We start from the raw sequence: 19,782 nt of genomic DNA, 5'->3' as shown, positions 1-19,782 counted from the left end.
GAGAATTTTGAAAACTATTTTATTTTTTTTCGCCACAGAAACCGAACACGGCACACGGCACCGCACAACACTCACTGTTTGAGGTACTTTTCTAACTCCTCTTGATCCGCACGGTCAACGAGGGAAAGCAACCCGAAATCCGAACTAAAACGCTAGGAAAGGAGTAAGAAATAATTAGTCATCAAGATTCGTTCCTCGTGTCGCCAAGTATACGTTTCCATACTGTTGGGGCGATCGGTGCGATCTCTGTCAAACATTGACTCACAATGTGGACACAGCCTTCGTTCAATAGATACGCTTCAATCAATTCTGTAAATATTCACTTCTCGCTCGCGATCGCGAATGGCACAGACGGATTTTCCCAAAACATTTCTTCAACACCCAGAAACCTGATTGCCGACCACGCGCACTGGAGCCGGGTATCTGCTCCGCATCTGCCTTTCACGAGGACTGAAACAAAACTACACACGGCAGCTAAAAATATACCTAGAAGGAGCAAGTGCTTTGTCACGTCCCGTCGCTATCGACTACGGCGAGTCATACTGCGTCGAACGGACAGTCCGGCCCGGAACGGATTAGCTGGCAGTTTGGAGAACGATTGACCAAAGACGATCTTTGTCCCTGGGGGATGCACTCGACGATCACCGATACCACTACGTCACTACGGTCAAACGAGGCGGAACTCACTCTAATTGAACTGCACACACAATAAGTGTCAAAATGGCGAAAGGATTCCTGTTCTTTCTCCCGGCCACGATGATTAACGATCGCGGTCTCGTCACCTGCTCGTCGTGGACTTTGGCTTCTGAATTGTCATTAGAAAAGCTTCTAGTGAGTTTACCGTTATCACTATCAATTAGTAGAAAATCAATCAGCGGCGTTACTAGTCATCGCCACGTCGCCGTGGAAATACCAAACGTACTTGATCACCCCAGGAGTCATCGTTGAAGGTATCAAGCGCGAATCGGTAGATGAAACGTCAAAATACCGAATAATGTCCCTACCGACCGTTCGCTCTCTTTATTCTTCGACTTTGGGAAACCCATTGGGATCAGCTACAATTCTTAGTGACACATACGCCGCGCGGACATAAAACCACACGGGGATCTCCTTCGAGTCCAACCTTCAAAACCGATCTGACTCAAGCGCCAACACATGGGCGAATTGAGGTGAACGAAAAGAAGACTTTTGCTATAATTAAACCCAGCACACCGAAACTAAGCTCACGTTTCGCGCGCTTTGTGGAAACATTAATTAGTTATTTTTAAAAAAACACATCGTTAGAGTCGCATTTTTATTCCACTCAATTCTTACGAATTCTTTGGACCGTGAGATATTCTTGGATGGACGATTATTTGATAGCAAACCAACCACGCGCAGGTGCCATTCGGTGCCAAGTTCTTTGAACCGTAACCAGGGGGCACCGGGGTAACTCTCAGAAAAGTAAAATAAACAGTGCGACCAGGACGACATTTAGTGGTGCTACTTCACCAACAAGCACTACCTTACCTTTTCGGGGCAACGCCACTTCGCGTGGCCGGTTATGGAGTTATTAATGTTGTTTCTTCATCGTTCCTTCGTTCGCGGTTTGTTCTTCTCAAGTACCACGGACAGGAACAGGAAATTCCACCGTAGGCGAAGCCGGGTGGGCGTACCACCATGGGATTAACAATGATTTGGGAAACATGCCCGGACCGTCGATCGATCCTTTGTGAAGTGACGGCGTCAAGCACCGCTGGCGGCTGCGCTGATTTTATTTACGACAGGGGAAAAAGTTTACCAAAAGCGGTTATATGAATAAGTAAGATAAATTTAAATGCTTCTCCGATCGCCGACCGTACGAAACAACAAACAAGGTTTCATAATCGCCATCGATGCTCACGGTTGATCCTCGCACACTCGATCGCCAGCCAGTCGCGAGAGGAAGTTCTTCTCATTCCACGGCTTCCCAAGTGATTCACATGACCTTACACTATCGTCACATCGTCACCACACCCCGTCCAGGGTCCAGGTCTAGATGGACAATTAGGTGTCTTGTAAGACATGACCTTCTCAATCGGAGGACCACAAGCCACAACTGCGGTCCCTGCGCCGCCTCAACGACTGTTTTTCTTCATATGTTTCAATCGAAATCGATAGCGGTCGTAAAGATGCTGGACAGCAAAAAACAACGGCCATGCATGCGTCGATATACGCGCAGCGTTCGATCGATACGGGGAGTGTTCAAAGTACCATTTAAAGGAAATAGGAAAAAAAATAAGCGCACACTCAGGGTCAGTGCGGTAACGGTTTAAGATATCTAATGACGAAGAACGGTGCTCGATGCAATTAATTGCACTGCAATCTCGAATTACGTGCCAGAACTGGTGGTCACTCCAAATGACCATCGGTTGCAGAACGGTCACCAGAACCGGCCATCGAAAAAGATACCTTTCGTAACACCGAGTCGACTACTTCATCGCTGTCTTTCGATGAGACGAGGATCACGAGAAGGATGATCGAGTATTCCAGCTTCAGTTTTGTATAAAACAGGGGCCAGTTTTAAGTTATCTCGAATTTTCCAAACTCCTCAACGCATAGCTATGGCTGCCGGTGTGGTAACCTGCCGGTGGCTGCCGATTTTGTCACACCCTTCTAACGACGGCCGCCGCCACAGGGCACCCAGGCCGGCCGGCACTACGCAGATAGCGGAGATGGATGGATGCGTATGCCAGTGGCCAACCTGCCCAACCTGCCATCGAGAGGCGAAAACATAATCGCGTTCGCGTTACAGTACAGCGTCGGATGGCCTGGAGTTTCAGCAGCGCCGCAAGGCTGTAAAATTCCCATACCATCCTGTCCCCGACGGTGCCGAGAACCGTCGAGCCCAGGTCAGTCAAACTGGTCCAGTCCGGCCGGCCTGGCCGGTTGCATCAACGTCGTCGTCGTCGTCGCACGAGAAAACGAAAGCGAAGCAGCAAAAAAAGGCGGCAGCTTTCAAGCGCACCACGTAACCCGGGAAGAAGTAAGCCCCCGGGGGGGGGATACTCCAGTGCCAAGGACGTTATCTTGTTGCTTCTTGTTTCTCGTGTTTCGGCCACAACAAAACCAAAATGGCGCCGGTGACGAGGGACCCCCGTGTGGCGATGATTGTTTCCAGCCGACCGACCGGGAGACCTGTTTCCTTTCGAAACGCGCACACATTTTAGGCCACCGGTTTTCGGGGCAGTCCGGGGGTGATAATCAGTGGGCCAGTCAGCCACACCACGGCAGAATTACGAAGATTTCATTTCACCGTCGTCGCCTCCGTCACCACTCATTGATGGCTTTTTGATGACATATATACAACTGAAGGGAACCAGAAAGGTATGTGGCCCCGTGACGGGGTGGTAAAGATGTTTCGAAAACCCAAAAATCAGCGGTGGTTCCAATTAATGGGATTATTGTTCCCCGCCGTTCGACCAGCCCTGTCGAAGAGACGCCCAGGGCTCGGCCGGGGCCATGGTGCGCGTTATGCGTCGGTTACGCAACACACGTGCGCGCCGTGTCAAAGCTGCCAACCGAGCATAATCAACCGAATCGGTGGAGCACCGGTTGCTGCGGAGTTGATGTTAAATATTTGATAATGTTTGCTTGGTGTTCGGTGCCATTATTCCGTAGCGAAAGCGCATCCAGCCTTCGACGGAGGAGATCTGGCCTGGAGACATCCCAAACGATCGTTCATAAATTCAAACGCACGTGTTGCGTTGCAGAGCGAAGAAAAGTGTCACGTTGCCGAATCCAGGCTGCCGGAAGGCGTTAACTTTTGGGTGCACTCAATATCACCGTTTCACTCTCCTTCGGCTGCGACCTTCGGTGGCGCTCTCCATCACTGCCGTCGCCCAAGGGCCTCAGGAGCGATCCGTCAAACGGCCGTTGTGCCAAAAACACATCAAAGCGAGCCCCCCAAAAGAGCGACCCTCCGTCAACACGTTTCGTTGCGCCATCAATTAGTTTTAATTTGCCGAAGCCCTCTGCGTGCGCAAGCCCCGCACGATATGGCCCTTGTCTGGCAACGGGGTTGAGTTTCCAAAAGCGAGTTTCCAAGTCCGCCACAACATCCGCTCCGAGGTCTGTTCGCCTGTCAACCAATAGTTCCAAAGGACAACGCGTAAATCGAAAGCAAACCCGACCCCGAGCCGGAGCGATGGAGTTTGAAATGGCTCGAAAAAGAGCGTAAAAGGTTGAGCTAAATAGTTAAAACGATAAATACAGAGGCGAAGCCCTAAGTGGCGTAGGCATAAACTAAATGTCGCCCATTACCATGCGTATGTCTCACTTCTCACTTTGCCATCAGCACCTAAAAATTTGCTTTTAACCGCCATCGCAAGCTGCTGAACGGCCGCACGGTACAGGGTTTACGATGTGCTCCTTCCTTCCGTTTCTAAACCATTTTTTTTTTTTTCGTTTGTTGCAGACGCTAAGCGGATGTGCATGTTGGTGCACCTTTCTGCACCACCAGCATTTTGTAAGCAACCAGCAAGTGCAAGAATGGAATGCTGTTGCGCAATGGGCCGCCCCAGGATGACGGTGGCCACAACTAATACACGACACCCGCCTTTCGCCTCCGACGTTCTAGTTCGCTTCACAACGTGCCAATAAATGTGAGCAAATAATGAGAAGCAATCGAGGAGCACGCAACTAAGCGGCGCGGTTCTTTCGGCCGGGGTGAGGCACGAAACGATGCCGGTAATGATCGGAAGGCATCGACGGTGGCGGACCGTCACTCGCGGATCGCGATACACACTAATGGGGCGTAGAGAGCGTGAACTATGCCCAACACATGCCACAGCAAGGGTGGATTCTAACGAGTGACGAGACCCACCCCAGATGAGATATCGACAAACCGAAGATCGACAAGCATCGCAACGTGTAGGGCACAGATCTGTGCGCGAATGTCACAACAGCCAATTTCGAATTCGCTTCGCATGCTTTTTGGAAGCATTTTTTTCTCGTTTGGGTTTGGCAAACATTTGGCCCTCCCCCTTGGTCCGTAACCCCAGAATCGAGCCTTCTTCGAGGCAGGCTGCACTCACAGGAGGCAGGTGGCCGGCGGTGGACCCAGGTTGCCGCAAGAATAAATTGCCACGGAGAGGGCGGCACGCGTCAAAGCACTATGTTGCAGATGCTGCCGATGATGATGATCGTGGTGGTTGGCGTTGATGCGATGATGCGTGTTACATACCCGCGGCCAGCGGGTGGGCGGTCAGCAGCAGCGGCAGTGGGTGGCCAATTTGAAAATGAGCTGCTCGTTGTGTGTGCAATACGCCCCAACACAACAACTTGGTGCTGAACTTCCCAATGGCCAAGATGCGTCCGTTTTTACCACCGCACAATTAAAAGCAGACCATGCCGCAGGGGGGCAAACGATCGATTCGGGCGGCGATCGGGCAGAAAGTTAGAAACAAAAGCGATGCGGTCCGCAACAGAACGCACCGTGAAAAAGGCTAGCACATACGCTAAAAATGATCGCGTGCCTGATCGATTGTGCATTCCTTGCACATGCAACCAAAAAGTAGAAGAAACGGCTTTCATCTTCGCCGCCGATCGACTGAGGCTTATGAGGCCCCAGACAGGCAGTTTTTCCGGGGGGTTGCCTGCCAAATCGACCTATTACTAATCTTTTTTTTTTTGTTATAACTCAATGCCCACGTATGGGTATGGGTGCGAATCACCTTGATGTTTCGTTCCGTTTTCCGTCCGCTGGGGCGCACTTTAGGCAAGCCTTTCAGAAATCCTTGCAAAACGAAGCAAGATCACCTACCGTTCGAGTGTTTCTCACGCATAAATCTACCGTTTGTCATTTCCACTCGATAGCACATCGAGACGAAACGAGGAAGTGTGACCCGAGGGCGGGCAAAAACTGGTCCGCTAGCTGATGGCACTAGTTTTTCTTCCACTTCCGTTCGGCTCCGTTCACTCCGGAGAGGTAGTTTTCTTCGCACCGGCACACTGAAACCCAATCTGGGGCCCGTTTTGTCGTTTCCATGTAGAGCCAATAAAGCTGTGGCACAGTTACTGCGGTTTGGCTAGAGTCTGTACACAGTTCACCCTGTAATGCTGGTCGTAAAAAACTAAACCACGAACAATAAACTCCAACATTGGAGCAAGCGACGAACCCGGTGACACTTGATCGATACCGAGTGATGGGGCTTACATTATCACACACTGGCACGACGCGCAAACCGGAGATAAAATCCAGAGCTAAACACCAAAACGATGCTGTTTCCAGCCGGCACAACCGCTCGGGGAAGAGCCGTGACTTCCGCACCGTAGGAGCCGTCTCTCGTTGGGGAAACACACGGCGAACGCACTGCACGCGTTCACAGCAACGGAATGAACACGGTCGCAAGCGATGATCGATCCGAGAGGCGAGTGATAGTTTCGTGTAAGTGCACGGCACGGCCAGGTAGCGAGCGAGCGAAAGTGGTTTCATCGATTTCGTCGATTTTCTGCCGACGACGACCAGCGAGCTCGCGGCCAGTTCGCTATGCCCCACTACTCCCCGAGCGGTACTACACGGCGGTGAACGGAAACCATTCGCCTACCGGCCGAAAACCGACATCGTGCAGGCACGGCTTTGGTGGGGTGTCGATCCACTTGGCGCTTGCTGTCGGTAGGCTTCCAGGACTCATTCTCCAAACAGCGACTACGGTGTCATTTCTTTCTCCAAAACTCGGGATCATCTCTGATCGTGTCCAATACTGTAAACTATTTTATATTGTTTAACATCACACAATATGCTCAAGAGGGAACGAGAGTCCCACCCACAGAGCCCGGAGCCCAAAGAGCTAATTTAACGCCTAGTGCCCGATTACGTCATCAAACGCATAAGCGGTGTAGATTTGGCTAATTTTGTTTGGTGACTTGCGACTTGCGGGGTCCCACTCACCGAGGTCCGACTGGCCTCTTACTTTCTCGTTAATCTGCGAAAATTATGCAAATAAAAAATAAAAACGAACGATGTACGCCCCATGAAAGCTAGTGACACAATGCTTGGTCGGCGACTGTGGCCGGGAGGGCTGGCAGCTGATGACTGATGTCGCAGTAAAGAGGGGACCGAACGACCGACCGACAGACTCTGGGTGGCTTTGGGTGCAGGGAAGTGGGTCAACCCGTGGGGCTTGCAAAAAATGTTCGCCGAGGCAACAAAGATCGCAAAATATTGCCTCTTCTATTGGTTCGGAAGGTTATTCTCTGAGACGGGTGACGGCAAACGGAACGCACCGGCTAATGCGCGGGCTGAGTGGTCGGGGGACGGCAATGAATGGGACCCAGGAGGGTGGCAGCCAAACACGGGGTTGTGAATGAGCCTTACACACCGGATTGCTCGCAGTTGAATGAAATCATAAAGTGCGCAGTTCCACTGTCGGACAACTTTACTTTAAATTGTACGTGAAATTTATGACCCATCCAGTTTTATTTGGCGAGCATTTGGTCTGCAACTGAAGCCTGAAGTCTGCAACTGAAGCCGTTGGCATACCATCGCGGTGATTATATCTAATCTGAAGGCACAAGAACATCTCACTTGCATATTTTATAACGTCCAACATTGCCAAACTGCTCTACACGCTCGCCAGGCACGAACAGGGGCAACGTCGCGTCTAAACAAAAGATCAAGTGGCAAAGATCGAAAAAGGAGGGATCTTTTAAATCGATTACCGAAAGGCCTGCAAACAACCGAAAAACAGACCGCTTACATAATTATACACCCGAAGGTGTCAGAAGAAAGGCGCAGCGTCTTCTACCGTTCGTTGTGGAAATGCCACACGAAATACCGGGATGCTGAAGCCACCCTGGATGATTTTGTGCCCCGGGCTGGACACTGCTGCGCCGATGAAGCGCAAAAGCGCACCGGCACCGAGCCAAACGCTGATAGGTGATGAAGATAATGTTATGGATTTTTCAGTTTATGCTGTCCTAATTATTCACCCCTTTGATTGAATTTAAATGGAGCCGCTTCAGACCGTCTGGTTGCACGGGTGCTCTAATTCGGAGCGGGCAACACGCTAACTTGGCGCAAGCAACATAGTTTTCGGGCCCCACAGAATGTGAAGAATACGAACGATTCTTTTGCGAAATTGTCTTTGAAGGTACCGCGAAGTTCTAAAAATATGATGAAACTAAAATAGTTTGTTAATATTTTATTTAGTGTATCAATTTTTATCATACAAAAATTGTTTTAAATGAAAATTGCTCGAAATTTTTCCATTGGTTTGAAATATTTCGCTCATGCGCGATGTTACACCCGTTACAGCTGCGTTACGGTATCGATTTGACAGATTCGACCGTTGGCCAACGCTCTCTTTCACTCACTATCGCGCACCCGTTCCCGTCCTTGGGACGCCTTTGGCGAGTTGGCCATCCACCAGGATTTGTGAATGACGAACAGCAAAACACCGCGTCCCCGTAGTGCGCTTTTCCTCAGACGATCTTAACAATGCATCAACAAAATTGATGTCGCTTGGCCAATAGAAATAATTGTAGGCCAATGTGTTAAACGTGATAATCGTTGAAAGTGTGCCCGCAAACAGTGGAGAGATGATTGGGCAGGTGAAAACGACAACACCGCGGCTGAAGCGGCTCTCCGTCGGCTTGGCGTCCAAAGACCCGACATGTTCACCGTTTTCCACAGCGTCATCGGAGAAACATTACGCTGGGGACCATGTTACACCCGGTGGCCAGCGGATGAGTTTGCACGAAAACCTCCTAATGCGCATCTTGTCTACACCGAGTGAGAGTCCGCTTCATGACCGTTCGCCTGACGATGACGCCGTTTCGACGACTACGCCGCAACGCTCGGCAGATGACTCGTTCGACAGTTGCCTCTCCGGAAGTGCGACGCCAGTTCTGGAGCTACTTAATGTTGATAGTGAGCCGCAGCCCGGCACGTCTCGGCCAGAGGGACTGGCCGCTAATCCTCACATGATGAGATTGTTCCGGGACTTGAACAGTCCTTCGGCTACCTCGCGGCTACGAGCGTTGCGTGCCTTAAAGTCTCCGTCCAAGCGCGTCGGCTACTTTAACTTCGATGTGCCACACGAACAGCAGGATATCATCACGTCCGAGGAAAGGGATGGCCCGGTGACGCGAAACATCAAGGACGTACTGCGGGATGTGGTTGTGTACGTTGAGGTTCGCTCCGGATCAGACAACCGATCCAACGGCATCAAACAACACATCGCCTCGCTGGGAGCACGGGTTAATGAGCGTCTACTGAAGTAAGTGCGTCGATGGGAACTGAAAAGTGCGAACTACTAACCCCCACCGTGCGTTCGCATCAATAGGGATACAACTCACGTGATATTCAAGGACGGTCTGCTGTCGACGTTCCAGAAAGCGAAGAAAATGAACATTCCAGTGGTGTCGATACTTTGGATTGAAGCCTGCAAGCGCCATACATGCCTGATGAACCCGAGCGAATTTAAGATATCGAACCTGGAGCGCTACGAAAATCCGGAACTGTTCAAGAGAATCAGGGTAGGTTCAGGTGGCAAAAACACTGGAAAAGAAAGCGATCTCATCCTCATTTCATTCCTTCAACAGCGCCAGAAATCGATGCAACCCGGAGCCCAAGAAAAGGCTGGCAATAAGAAGCGTCCCGTTGTGGCCGCAAAAGGCAGCGCAGTCTTATCTCCTCCGACAAAGCTTCCTACTCTGCACCGACTCGGGAAAAACGATCGTTTGGAGCAGATATTGAACGATTTCGACAATCAGGTCGCTGGCACCAACTCCGAGCCGGTCGACGAATACGATGAAATGTTGCGAGCTGGGCCCATGCGATTGCTGGAGCGTTTTCGTTCAACGCCTACTGCTATGGATGGGGCGAGCATTTCTAGTCCTGCTGCTGCCATTGGCACAGCTACCGCCGATGACGAAAACGCCACGGACGGTACTCCCACCGGAGTGAACGGAACCACGTGCGAGCCATTGCCCATTTCGCGACGAGCTCTTTTCTCTGCTATGAAAAAGGACAAATCAGAAACGGCCACTCCCCGAACACGCCGCAAAACGATTCTACTCAAACCTCAAATGACGAAAGTCGCGGAAGAGCCAACCGCCTCGAAACAGCAAACTCCTGTAGCAAAGAGCAACGTATCTAATCGTCGCAAAACGATCGTAGCCAGCGTCAGCGAGGACAGCGATTCACTATCTCCGTCAGTTTTCAACCCCGAGCGAACCGGGCGTTCCCGTCGTAACACAATCGTGGTTACGGCGGAAATAAACGTAACCCAACAGGGTGAACAACCTCCAAAAAATAAGCTAGATATGACAACGAGCAAACTAGACAAACGTCGTAAAACGGTCGTCGACGACAATCTTTCGGCCAGCAAAGACAACAGTCCTCCCCCGGTGGTGACCGTATTAAGCAAACGGACCCGGCGCAAAACAATCGCTTTCGTGAATGATGAAAATACTCCACCGTCGACGACCGCGGGTCATGCTTTGAGCGCTTTAAAATCTTGCACCGGTGTGCAATATGGGTCCATTTATTCCCCAAAAGATATGGACTTCTCTCAAGCTCCAAACGGGCCATCATCGAACGAACTAGCCAAGGGTCCTAGCAATGGAACGACAATGAGTGTCTCGACAACGTCTGGAAACGACGGAACGGGAATGTCGATTGTTGAAAAGACGGATGCTTCGGCCATGGCCCATATTAGTGTCGGCCGGCAAACAATTTTCGAACCACCGGCAGGGCTTCACAGCACCCAACAGTCGATAGAGATGGCTTTGGCTTCGCCCTGCAATGGTTCCCGGAGACGCACCACTCTCTCAACAACACGCAGTAACACTTTTTCGGAGCCACTGCAATTGACCGCAAGCGCAACGAAATCGTTGTCTCTATCGGCATCACGCAATTTGACACAGCACGGCAGAGGCGCACCTACCTCAAGCCCCAAGGTCACTCACGAGCCCCCAAAGACTTTGTTGCAGGAGTACCAATCATCGCTTAGATTTGACTCTGCTCGGGCCCCTGAGCGCCGACGCCAAACAGTGTTCGACATAACGATGGACATTGTGGATCAGCGACTGTCGGAGATTAACCGCCGTGCGGCTGCCGCGAAAGAATCACGTCAGCGGACAATGACTCCCAAAGAGAAGTCTTCCTCCGGCTCCAGTATCGAGATAACTCCGGCTCAACCGGATCTCAAAACTCCGCCACCGGCAACCCAACAGACCTCTCTCAACGAGTACTTTAAAAAAACGGCGAAATCGGTCGAAAAGTCAACCAAATCCAACGATTCGACCGTTCCTAACAGCACCGTGAGTGGAATAATGGAAAGCAGTGAATTGACGGGCGAAAGCGTCGCCAGTGACGTGCCACGCAAACGGAAACTTTTCAACGTTCAAACACTATCGGAGGATGCGCTTGTCAACAAACCGAATGGCACAACTGTGACCCCTAAACCGACACCGAAAAGACGTTCACTTGCTCCGGCAGCGATGGCTCCCAATTTGGCCACACAAAGTGCAAAGAAACGACGAACTACAATGTTTTTTGTGTCGCCGGTTCCGGCTGCCGAAAGTCAAGCGGAGGCTCGCCGCAAACAACCGCATGTCGCTAGCAGAGGACTACCGACGGTAGGATCGCAATATCCAACGGCATCGCGCAATTACCTGGCCACAACTAACCTCCACACCGAGCAGAGCGCATTCGTGAAGGAGGTACGATTTCAGTAGCTTTTGTTCGACGTTTCTCGATAGAAGGTGCGCAGTTAGTTGGTAATGACAGAAACAATTCTTGGAACACTTCGATTCCTATCCCGAAATGGTAGCTTTTCTTTGGCACCACCTAACCTATAGACAAATTCGAATGAGCAGGAGTAGTTTAATTTTCTACGCATTTGCTGAGGGTAAAGTTTTCAATTCTATTATGTAGTTTATTTGCAAAGTGTTCGCATTTGTTTGATTTTAATCACTGTGTATCGATAGACCAATAAAGACACTTGCCATTGCAGAAACGCGAGTTTCAGTTCTCTTTAAATTGCCGTTTCTGCACCTGCAACAATGGTCGAAATTGCGAATGTGAAACCAATAATCGAAAACCAACATTCCTATCCGTAGGCGCTGCGCACTCTCGGTGGGTTTATTGCGGAGCCGGATGTAACCGACAACACAACGCACTTGGTGACGCTGGAACCACGACGCACTGTAAACCTGCTGCGTGCGCTAATCCGTGGACTGTGGATCGTCCGGTACGAGTGGATCGTGGAATCCGTTCGCCAAGAACGCTGGCTACCGGAAGAACAGTTTGAAGTGCGCGATTTCTCGACAGCCGTACAGATCAATCGTAGCGAGCGGCAAGCATTCGGTAGCAACTATCGAAATGCCCTGTTCGCCGATTACGGTCCGTTCTGGATCTCGCGCCGTTGCGCCGTACCAGCAGAACAGTTGCGCGAAATACTGTTGCTATGCCGTGCAAAAGTTGCCGAAAGTCGTACCAAAGCAAAGTATCTCATCGTACCGCAGGCACCAGACCGGGACTATCGGACAAACGAGCAACAGATTTGCATCGATCCCCTCTGGATTCTTGATAGTATTACCGTTAATAAGGTAAAGAAACTATCGACAAAATATCGTGTCCATCAGTGATAACGTTGTATTGCCCAGGATGTTTTTTTACAAAACACAAACTCTTACTCATTACTTCGTTAGTGTTATCGTTGACTGACTGATTAAATTAAGCGACAACGGAATAAACGCGAAAATGTTGTGAATTCATTCTGCTCCGCACTGAGATTTTTAATTTCAAACCCCTTGGTGGTACACCTCAGAAAAGGCTTTTGCTTGTGCGAAAGGCCTTCTTCGCTGCCATATTTGACAGCGGATTTCGCACGCCGTCAGCGAATGTGCTAACCAAAATAGACTTGCTATTGAATAATCTGAACCCGCAACCAATGGCTAAACAACGTTTGCTTATTTTTTAGTGTTGTTCGATGTTTTTTTGAACAAGAAGAGTTCATCTGTAGAGTGCCATGTCCGCCGTTAGTGTGCGGTGCTTAAAGTAAGCCATAGGTTGCGACTGCTGTGTCAACACTCCTACTCGCGTACTTCCCAATCTCAGCAACCCGTCGATCAGCCGGAGCACTGCCGTAAAGTGTCGAAAAAATGTCAAACTTATCCCTCAAATTACTAGCCTTCCGAAATAATTTGCTCACTGCGTCACTGTACCGCAGCATCCACCATGAATACGCCCTTCAACGCCCGTCGGGACCTCCGAAACTTTCACCGTACGACGTAAATACCCATCCGAACGTTGATGATGATGCCAATGGGACAACATCTCATGTTTTGCGATTCTTTGTAGGTCAATTGCATATTACGCGCCAACGAGCATACGCAAGAGTTCTTCGGCGGTTCCGTGAAGAGCTATGATTCCAACCAGCTAGCTTCAAACTCGCCGATCGAAGACTCACGTAGCGAGGGAAGCTGTGTTCACACGGCCGGACTGCTGATGGGCATATTCGATGGCCACGGCGGGCCAGCCTGCTCGCAGGTGGTCAGCAAACGACTGATGCGATACATCGCTGCATCCTTGGTCCCACCCGACGATCTGCGCCAACATCTGCTCAACGGAGCGCAGAGTTTTTCTTTCCTAACCTGCCACAACGATAAGGTACTGGGCCACCGAGCGGCGGCGGAACCTTTGCATAACAGACCAACAGAGTGATTGTGTTTTGTCGATTTCAGCTTGAGTTTGTTAGCGAAATCAAAGAACTGTACGAGAAAAGCTTCACTCAGTTCGCCAACGAGCTTACCAACACGACACTGGCCGGCTTTCAGATGCACCAGACGCTGGAGAATGCGTTCATCCGGCTCGATCAGGACCTGTCACGTGAAGCAATCGAAATGCCCAGCCTACGAACCATGTCCGTAGCGATGAGTGGGGCCGTTGCCCTAGTTGCCCACGTCGACGGTCCGCACCTGCACGTGGCATCGGTTGGCGATTGTTCCGCCGTGCTGGGCACGGTGACGGACACCGGCCAGTGGGTGGCGAAGAAGCTAACGAACGAGCATAACTCGGATAACGTGGGAGAGGTGCGACGGCTGCTTAGCGAGCATCCGGCCACCGAGCGGGACACGGTCATACGGGGCGAGCGCCTTCTCGGTCAATTAGCGCCACTACGTGCGATGGGTGACTTTCGGTACAAGTGGTCGCGCGAACAGCTGGAGCAGCTGGTGGTTCCCCAGTTTGGCGATCAAGTGATCGCACCGTACTACCTCACACCGCCCTACCTAAGCGCGTGCCCCGAGATCACTCACCACATACTGACGCCCCGCGACAAGTTCCTCGTCATCGCTAGCGACGGGCTCTGGGACACGATGAGCGCTATGCAAACAGTCCACCTCGTTGGAGAACATATGTATGGAAAAGCTTTCCTTCAGCCCCTAACGCTACCAAAACACGACATCACGCTCGGCGAAATCAGTCAAATGCTGAGCACCCGAAAGGAGGGGTTGCAGAAGAAACCGCTGGATCGGAACGCGGCAACCCATCTGATTCGGAATGCGCTCGGTGGAACCGAGTACGGGGTCGAACACTCGAAGCTGTCCCACATGCTATCGCTTCCGCAGGACATCGTGCGACTGTTTCGCGATGATATTACCATCATCGTCGTGTATTTCGATTCGGAATACCTTCGAAATTGTCCCACGTAGACTGCAGTGAAACTGTTAGTTTTGGTACATTGGTGAATACTTTCAAAGTATGGCATTTCTCAGCAAACATCCGATCGTAATCCGATCGTGCATGCGAATAATGGTGCACCGGTTGCTGTCTTCGAATCGATTAGTGTATATACTAGGATAAGATTGACGCGACTTGGGAAGAAAAGCGTAATTCGTACAACTGTCCGCTACAACGAACCGGCACAGCGAGGTGCTACTCACAAACGTTTCGGATGGTCGTTATACCTTCCATAACCAGTCAATGAATACGTGAACATAATAAATTAAACGAATACCATGTTCGCAGATTCGTTTATCTGCCGTCCTGGCTAATCTGCTAGCGTTTCACACATAAAAAAATTGTTCGCATTACACGCCCTATCGTCGAAAGTGTAATTGATGGACCACGGTTGGAAAAACTCCAGCACCACACAGTTCTCGAAGGTACAATTGTCGTGCATCTGGTTATTCGGTTCGTTTTTGGTCCACCGATCGTATCGCATCCGATCGCCGGTCGATGCCCAGAAAAATTGTCCCTCCTCACCAAGATCGTTCGCGGAGGTCCACATGTGCAAAATACCGTGCGTTTTCGTGAAGCCACTCTTTTCAATGTATTCCACAACGCCCTGCAGCTGCTCATCGTTTTGCACGGACACAAGGAACATCCCACGTGACCGGCAGTATTCTACCGCTTTGAACCAATTGAGCTGCAAGTAAGGGAATTCAATTCTTGTCACAAGTGTCCGTGAAAATGCTGACGCACCACTCACCTTAAAAGAATTCCCAAAGTAGTACGACTTCTCGCGGAACACACCGAAAGTAGTGTCGCTCTGCGATTGTATCAAGCTTACAACCAGAAACGCAATCAGAATGGCAACAACGTGTGCCAATCGTTTTGTTTCCATTTTGATAATCACAAACCGTTCGAGATACGATCGGATCAACCGACGGGCTGCGACTAGCTCATCTTCCAGCCCCGCACTGTTATGGGACAAACCAAAAGTAAAACTACCACCAGCGGATGGATCTGCTGATCACTAAAGAATCACGTTCGCGTAGTCGTCTTGGTGGGTTTTCATGGAAGCGCCTTGTGGACATCGTAGTTTCCTTACAGCGCCTTGCGCACCAATGCTACGAAGAAAACCAGTTTGTTGTTTCGGGCTTCCCATCTTTTGACCCCCTTCAAGGTCCGGTCGGTGGCGTCACAGAAACATATAGATAGTGGGTTTAGCACTGCGTCGCAATGCAAACACAAAACATTGTATTTTTCGAGCTGCCTTTGTTAACCCGCATAATACACGCATACGCATGTTAGTACGTACTAATTCGCCAGCGATTCGCAAATGAAATAATACTCCCGCCGACAGGCGCGATCGTTGAAGGTGTAATTGAAGTTTGAGCCTCCATCGGCCCAGTACTCCAGAATGGCGCAATTTTCCGTGGTGCAGTCATCGATCTCGAAATTGTTCGGCTCGGTTTCGCTCCAGTTCTCGTACGCGACCGATTCACCGGTCGAAGCCCAGCGGAATTCACCTTCCTCGCCCAGATCGTTCGCCGAGATCCACGCCATGAGTCCTTTGTGTTTTTGCGTGAAACCCGTACCCTTCAGGTACTCTATGACGGCTTCCCGCTCGGCCGCATTTCGCACCGACAGTAGAAACATGCCGCGGCTCCGACAAAACTCGACCGCTTTAAACCAATTCAGCTGGGGATTAAAATGGGAATGGTCAAGAAAAAGGGCGACTACCTTTACACTCTGGTGTTCTCACCTTGAAAGTACTGCCGAAATAGTAACTCTTCTCCCGGTACAACGCAAACGTTTCGTCATCATCCGCTGGAGCGGACGGGTAGATTTGCAGGACCAAGACAAAACCACAAAACAAAACAAATGCCGTAAGGTTCGTTGGATTCGTCATTTCTCAATCGCGGCTCCAACAATACTGATTAAAGCCCAATGTTTATTGTTTAGCGTCAATCGACCTAGATCGGTAGACCGCGAAGATCGAGCAGAAGGAACCTGTTCATGTTCACGCATACCAACCACGCATGGTATGCGTTCATGGGCTTTCAAGGCTTCCGGTTCACATCTTCCGAATGCTATGCGATGAGCGAAAAATACATTCACATCATCCACCAGTATTCGAAACATGGTGATCCTAACACAAAAACTATTCAATCAATCGATTCCCTTTTGCTTCCTGTTCCGAACACGAGCGTACCCGCTAATCGTAGAGAGTTTCACACATGAACATAAAAGGCGTATCGCACGTCCGATCGTCAAATGTGTAGTTAATTTTAAGATCTACGTTGAGATTTCGCTGTATAACAACACAATTTTCGAATCTACATTCGCCCTGCCGCCCATTGTTTGGCTCATTCTCCGTCCACCGATCGTACCGCATCCGCTCGCCCGTCGATGCCCAGAAGAACTGTCCTTCCTGGCCAAGGTCATTCGCCGAGGTCCAAAATTGTAGATGGTCGGTCACCTTCGAGACACCACCCTTCTCCAGGTATTCCACCACAGCATCCAGTTCCGGTTGGTTGCGGATGGACAGTAGAAACATCCCGCGGGAGCGGCAAAAGTCCCACGCTTTGAACCAGTTTAGCTGCGCGATTTGGTAAAGTGTTGCTCTATAAATTCGATTTCCAAAAACAGCTTTCTCCGCTTACCGCAAATGCATCGCCAAAATAGTACGACTTCTGACGATACAGACCAAACGTTTGTTCGTTCGATGCTTTTAAGGTGCCAAGGAAGGCGCAGACAGCGAAAAGTGCAACTATGTTTGCCAAACGCCGAGTTTCCATTTGGTCCACCGATAAGATGATTACGCTGCGATCGTTACCAACACTCGGTGCGTTACTGCCTCGTTTTGATTAAATTGGCATGCGCTCGATGATTGCCGGCTTTCTCCATAGTACCGCGATCCAGGATTCGGTACGTTCTATTATTAAACGATCAATCTCCCGGGAAACAAAACTCCTGCGAACAGTGGAGTTGTTCTATTTATAACAACATCAGCGAGTTCCCAATACAACCGAATTGTCCGAAGCTTGTGCATAACATTAATTTCTTTTCCTTTTCGTGGATGTGGATCCCTCTGCTGGCTGATATCCTTTTCTGTATCATGTAAATCTTTAAAAAACATCCATCGATCGCTGCCGGTCCGATTGTTTGCAGCAATGGATTTTTTATACGAAAAGCCGGCACAATTCGCGATATTAAGCGAGTATGTGTGCCCGCGTAAAGTCCACGAACTTGGGGCGAACGGACGCATACGCGTGCATCGCTGACCAGCCGGCGTTGCAATCCACACGTATGGTCACCGCTATGTGTTGGTAGAGCACGGCTATTCAATGACCTTTCCGCGTCTCCTCCAGGTTCCTACGCGGCGGCATGACCGCGCATGCTGGCATAGAATCGCACATTGCAAGCCGCAACCGTTATGCAAAATTTGCACCAACGAAATGTGCAACGACTGCAAGCACGCATAATGCCGGTTCCGGGGGGTGTGATGCGAAGACGAACTGTCCGTTTGGCAAAAGTTCTTCCGCATGCAATTTGGCCCAATTGCAATTACGCTCCCAGTCAATCAGTTGACCGCTGCACCGCGCACGGAGCTCTGTTGCTAAGGGGCCCGTTCCAGCGAGTGAAAGCACTAACCACACATTAACTGATGGCCGCAGCGCGGTCTGCGGAAAAGAGAAAGGCACCACGCTGCTTCTATTTTCCGGTTATTTTACTTCTTGTTTTGTGATCCACACGGCAATAAAGCAACACAAAAATGCAACCGAAATCTACTTCGAAAGTTCACCCATGTACCGACGTTCCCAAAAGTTGATCGACTTTCTAAGCGACGAACAGAGGGCCATGTGAGTTGCATCCGCGTCTTCCGTAGCCAACGTCGAGAGCCACGTCAAAGTCCGCCGGGGCATAAAGCAAAATCGCCAGATCGAAAGCGCCACGTATTTTTCCATGGCGAATAATTGCAAAGTTGCCCAATTGTGGCCGTGGCGCGATCATGGAGCGGAACGCGACGTTTTCTTGGTGTTCTTTTTACCGCCCCACGCTCCAAGATTAGAATGTGCGCGGTTTCTGTTTGCAGAAGAATGTGGTGCTTCTTAATTGCTCTCGAATTCGGTTCAGTGACTGGGAAGAGGCTGGGATCCTTGATTGCCCTCTGAATTCCCTTAACGCCCATTTTATTCTCATTTGAAACCATGAGCCTGAACGTGCCAAAAATAATCGCAAAATCGCACCAATGCGTCCGCTACCTGTTGACGTTGTTTGAAGTGTTGTCAGGACAGAAATAACGAATTCGGTGGTCGGGGGCACACCTTATACGACACCTGTTGAATCGCCATGCGTGGCGCCACGCCACCGGTTGCCGATTAGGATTAACTAGCCATCGCGTCATTTTCAAAGGGGAGCAACGTGGCATATCATTCTTTCATTCACTGATCATTTCGATTGATGGGAAAGGCATCCGTTTGCGAATCAAGAACGATCGTATTCAAGTCGAGTTTATGGCAGGTATCGAAACTGAGTGCCCAGGCACTTCTTCCAATTTTCCCACAATTCCCTTTTTCTCAATTTTTCCTTTCAATAAATGTGCAGATTAGGTTTTTTCAAGGATACGACTTCTCCTTATTATTTTCTCATCATCATCCTCTTCAGAAATATCTGTGTTGTGGGTTTCTTTTGTCTGAAAATAGTATTCTCCGTGCTATTACAAAATATCGCTTGTTCTCGCTCTGTGTTTTCGTTTCTCTTTAAATATTAATAATTAATAGTTACGGTATTAATTATAGTGTAATAAAGAAAGGAATGAATTAAAGAGCCCGTTTCTTTTTCGTCTGAAAGTCTTCCGATGGAAGGGATGATAGGTTTCGATGTCAATTAGCCATCTGCCGTAGGCGGTGTTGTTGGGGGTGGCAGTGGAGGACAATTGGTTGGGATGGTGCGCTCGCTGGTGATGGTGATGCTGATCGTCAAGTTCGCCACCGCTCGTCGATTGCTTTTCACTATTCTCCACATATTCTGTTGCTACTGCTGATGCTGCTACTGCTGCTGGTACGGTACTGAGTGAGGAG

The 19,782-nt window shown here is 50.0% G+C and overlaps 6 protein-coding genes across 7 annotated transcripts in view; 2 read left to right on the top strand and 4 right to left on the bottom strand.

Annotated features, from left to right (window-relative positions):
* Positions 1 to 8,511: 8,511 nt before the first annotated feature.
* LOC131209595 (microcephalin) lies at positions 8,512 to 12,615 on the top strand. Its single transcript, XM_058202699.1, has 4 exons — positions 8,512 to 9,239; positions 9,306 to 9,498; positions 9,565 to 11,688; positions 12,088 to 12,615. Exons 1-4 carry the CDS (start codon positions 8,560 to 8,562, stop codon positions 12,613 to 12,615), a joined length of 3,525 nt encoding a protein of 1,174 aa, XP_058058682.1. The 5' UTR covers positions 8,512 to 8,559.
* A 294-nt stretch (positions 12,616 to 12,909) lies between these two features.
* On the top strand, positions 12,910 to 15,012 carry LOC131206259 (pyruvate dehydrogenase [acetyl-transferring]-phosphatase 1, mitochondrial). Its single transcript, XM_058198743.1, has 3 exons — positions 12,910 to 13,260; positions 13,331 to 13,639; positions 13,714 to 15,012. Exons 1-3 carry the CDS (start codon positions 13,132 to 13,134, stop codon positions 14,680 to 14,682), a joined length of 1,407 nt encoding a protein of 468 aa, XP_058054726.1. The 5' UTR covers positions 12,910 to 13,131; the 3' UTR covers positions 14,683 to 15,012.
* Positions 14,860 to 15,698, bottom strand: LOC131206260 (C-type lectin 37Db-like). The gene is made up of 2 exons (XM_058198745.1): positions 15,462 to 15,698; positions 14,860 to 15,398 (listed from the first exon to the last, which is right to left on the bottom strand). The coding sequence occupies exons 1-2, from the start codon at positions 15,594 to 15,596 to the stop codon at positions 15,021 to 15,023; spliced, it is 513 nt and encodes a 170-aa protein (XP_058054728.1). The 5' UTR covers positions 15,597 to 15,698; the 3' UTR covers positions 14,860 to 15,020.
* A 222-nt stretch (positions 15,699 to 15,920) lies between these two features.
* Positions 15,921 to 16,619, bottom strand: LOC131206629 (C-type lectin 37Db-like). Its single transcript, XM_058199251.1, has 2 exons — positions 16,461 to 16,619; positions 15,921 to 16,396 (listed from the first exon to the last, which is right to left on the bottom strand). The coding sequence occupies exons 1-2, from the start codon at positions 16,605 to 16,607 to the stop codon at positions 16,013 to 16,015; spliced, it is 531 nt and encodes a 176-aa protein (XP_058055234.1). The 5' UTR covers positions 16,608 to 16,619; the 3' UTR covers positions 15,921 to 16,012.
* A 4-nt stretch (positions 16,620 to 16,623) lies between these two features.
* LOC131206630 (C-type lectin 37Db-like) lies at positions 16,624 to 17,570 on the bottom strand. The gene is made up of 2 exons (XM_058199252.1): positions 17,362 to 17,570; positions 16,624 to 17,297 (listed from the first exon to the last, which is right to left on the bottom strand). Exons 1-2 carry the CDS (start codon positions 17,494 to 17,496, stop codon positions 16,914 to 16,916), a joined length of 519 nt encoding a protein of 172 aa, XP_058055235.1. The 5' UTR covers positions 17,497 to 17,570; the 3' UTR covers positions 16,624 to 16,913.
* Positions 17,571 to 19,306: 1,736 nt separating this feature from the next.
* Positions 19,307 to 19,782, bottom strand: part of LOC131205868 (elongation factor 1-alpha) — a 3,174-nt gene continuing 2,698 nt past the window's right edge. For both annotated transcript variants that reach the window (XM_058198155.1, XM_058198156.1), the window contains exon 2: positions 19,307 to 19,782. This exon is cut by the window's right edge and continues 1,568 nt beyond it. The gene's annotated coding sequence lies outside the window, so the exon portion shown is untranslated.

This window comes from Anopheles bellator, chromosome 1 (genome assembly GCF_943735745.2).
Source record: "Anopheles bellator chromosome 1, idAnoBellAS_SP24_06.2, whole genome shotgun sequence".
In the NCBI taxonomy this organism is placed as follows: domain Eukaryota; kingdom Metazoa; phylum Arthropoda; class Insecta; order Diptera; family Culicidae; genus Anopheles; species Anopheles bellator.
This window is presented reverse-complemented; position numbering and strand designations above follow the sequence as displayed.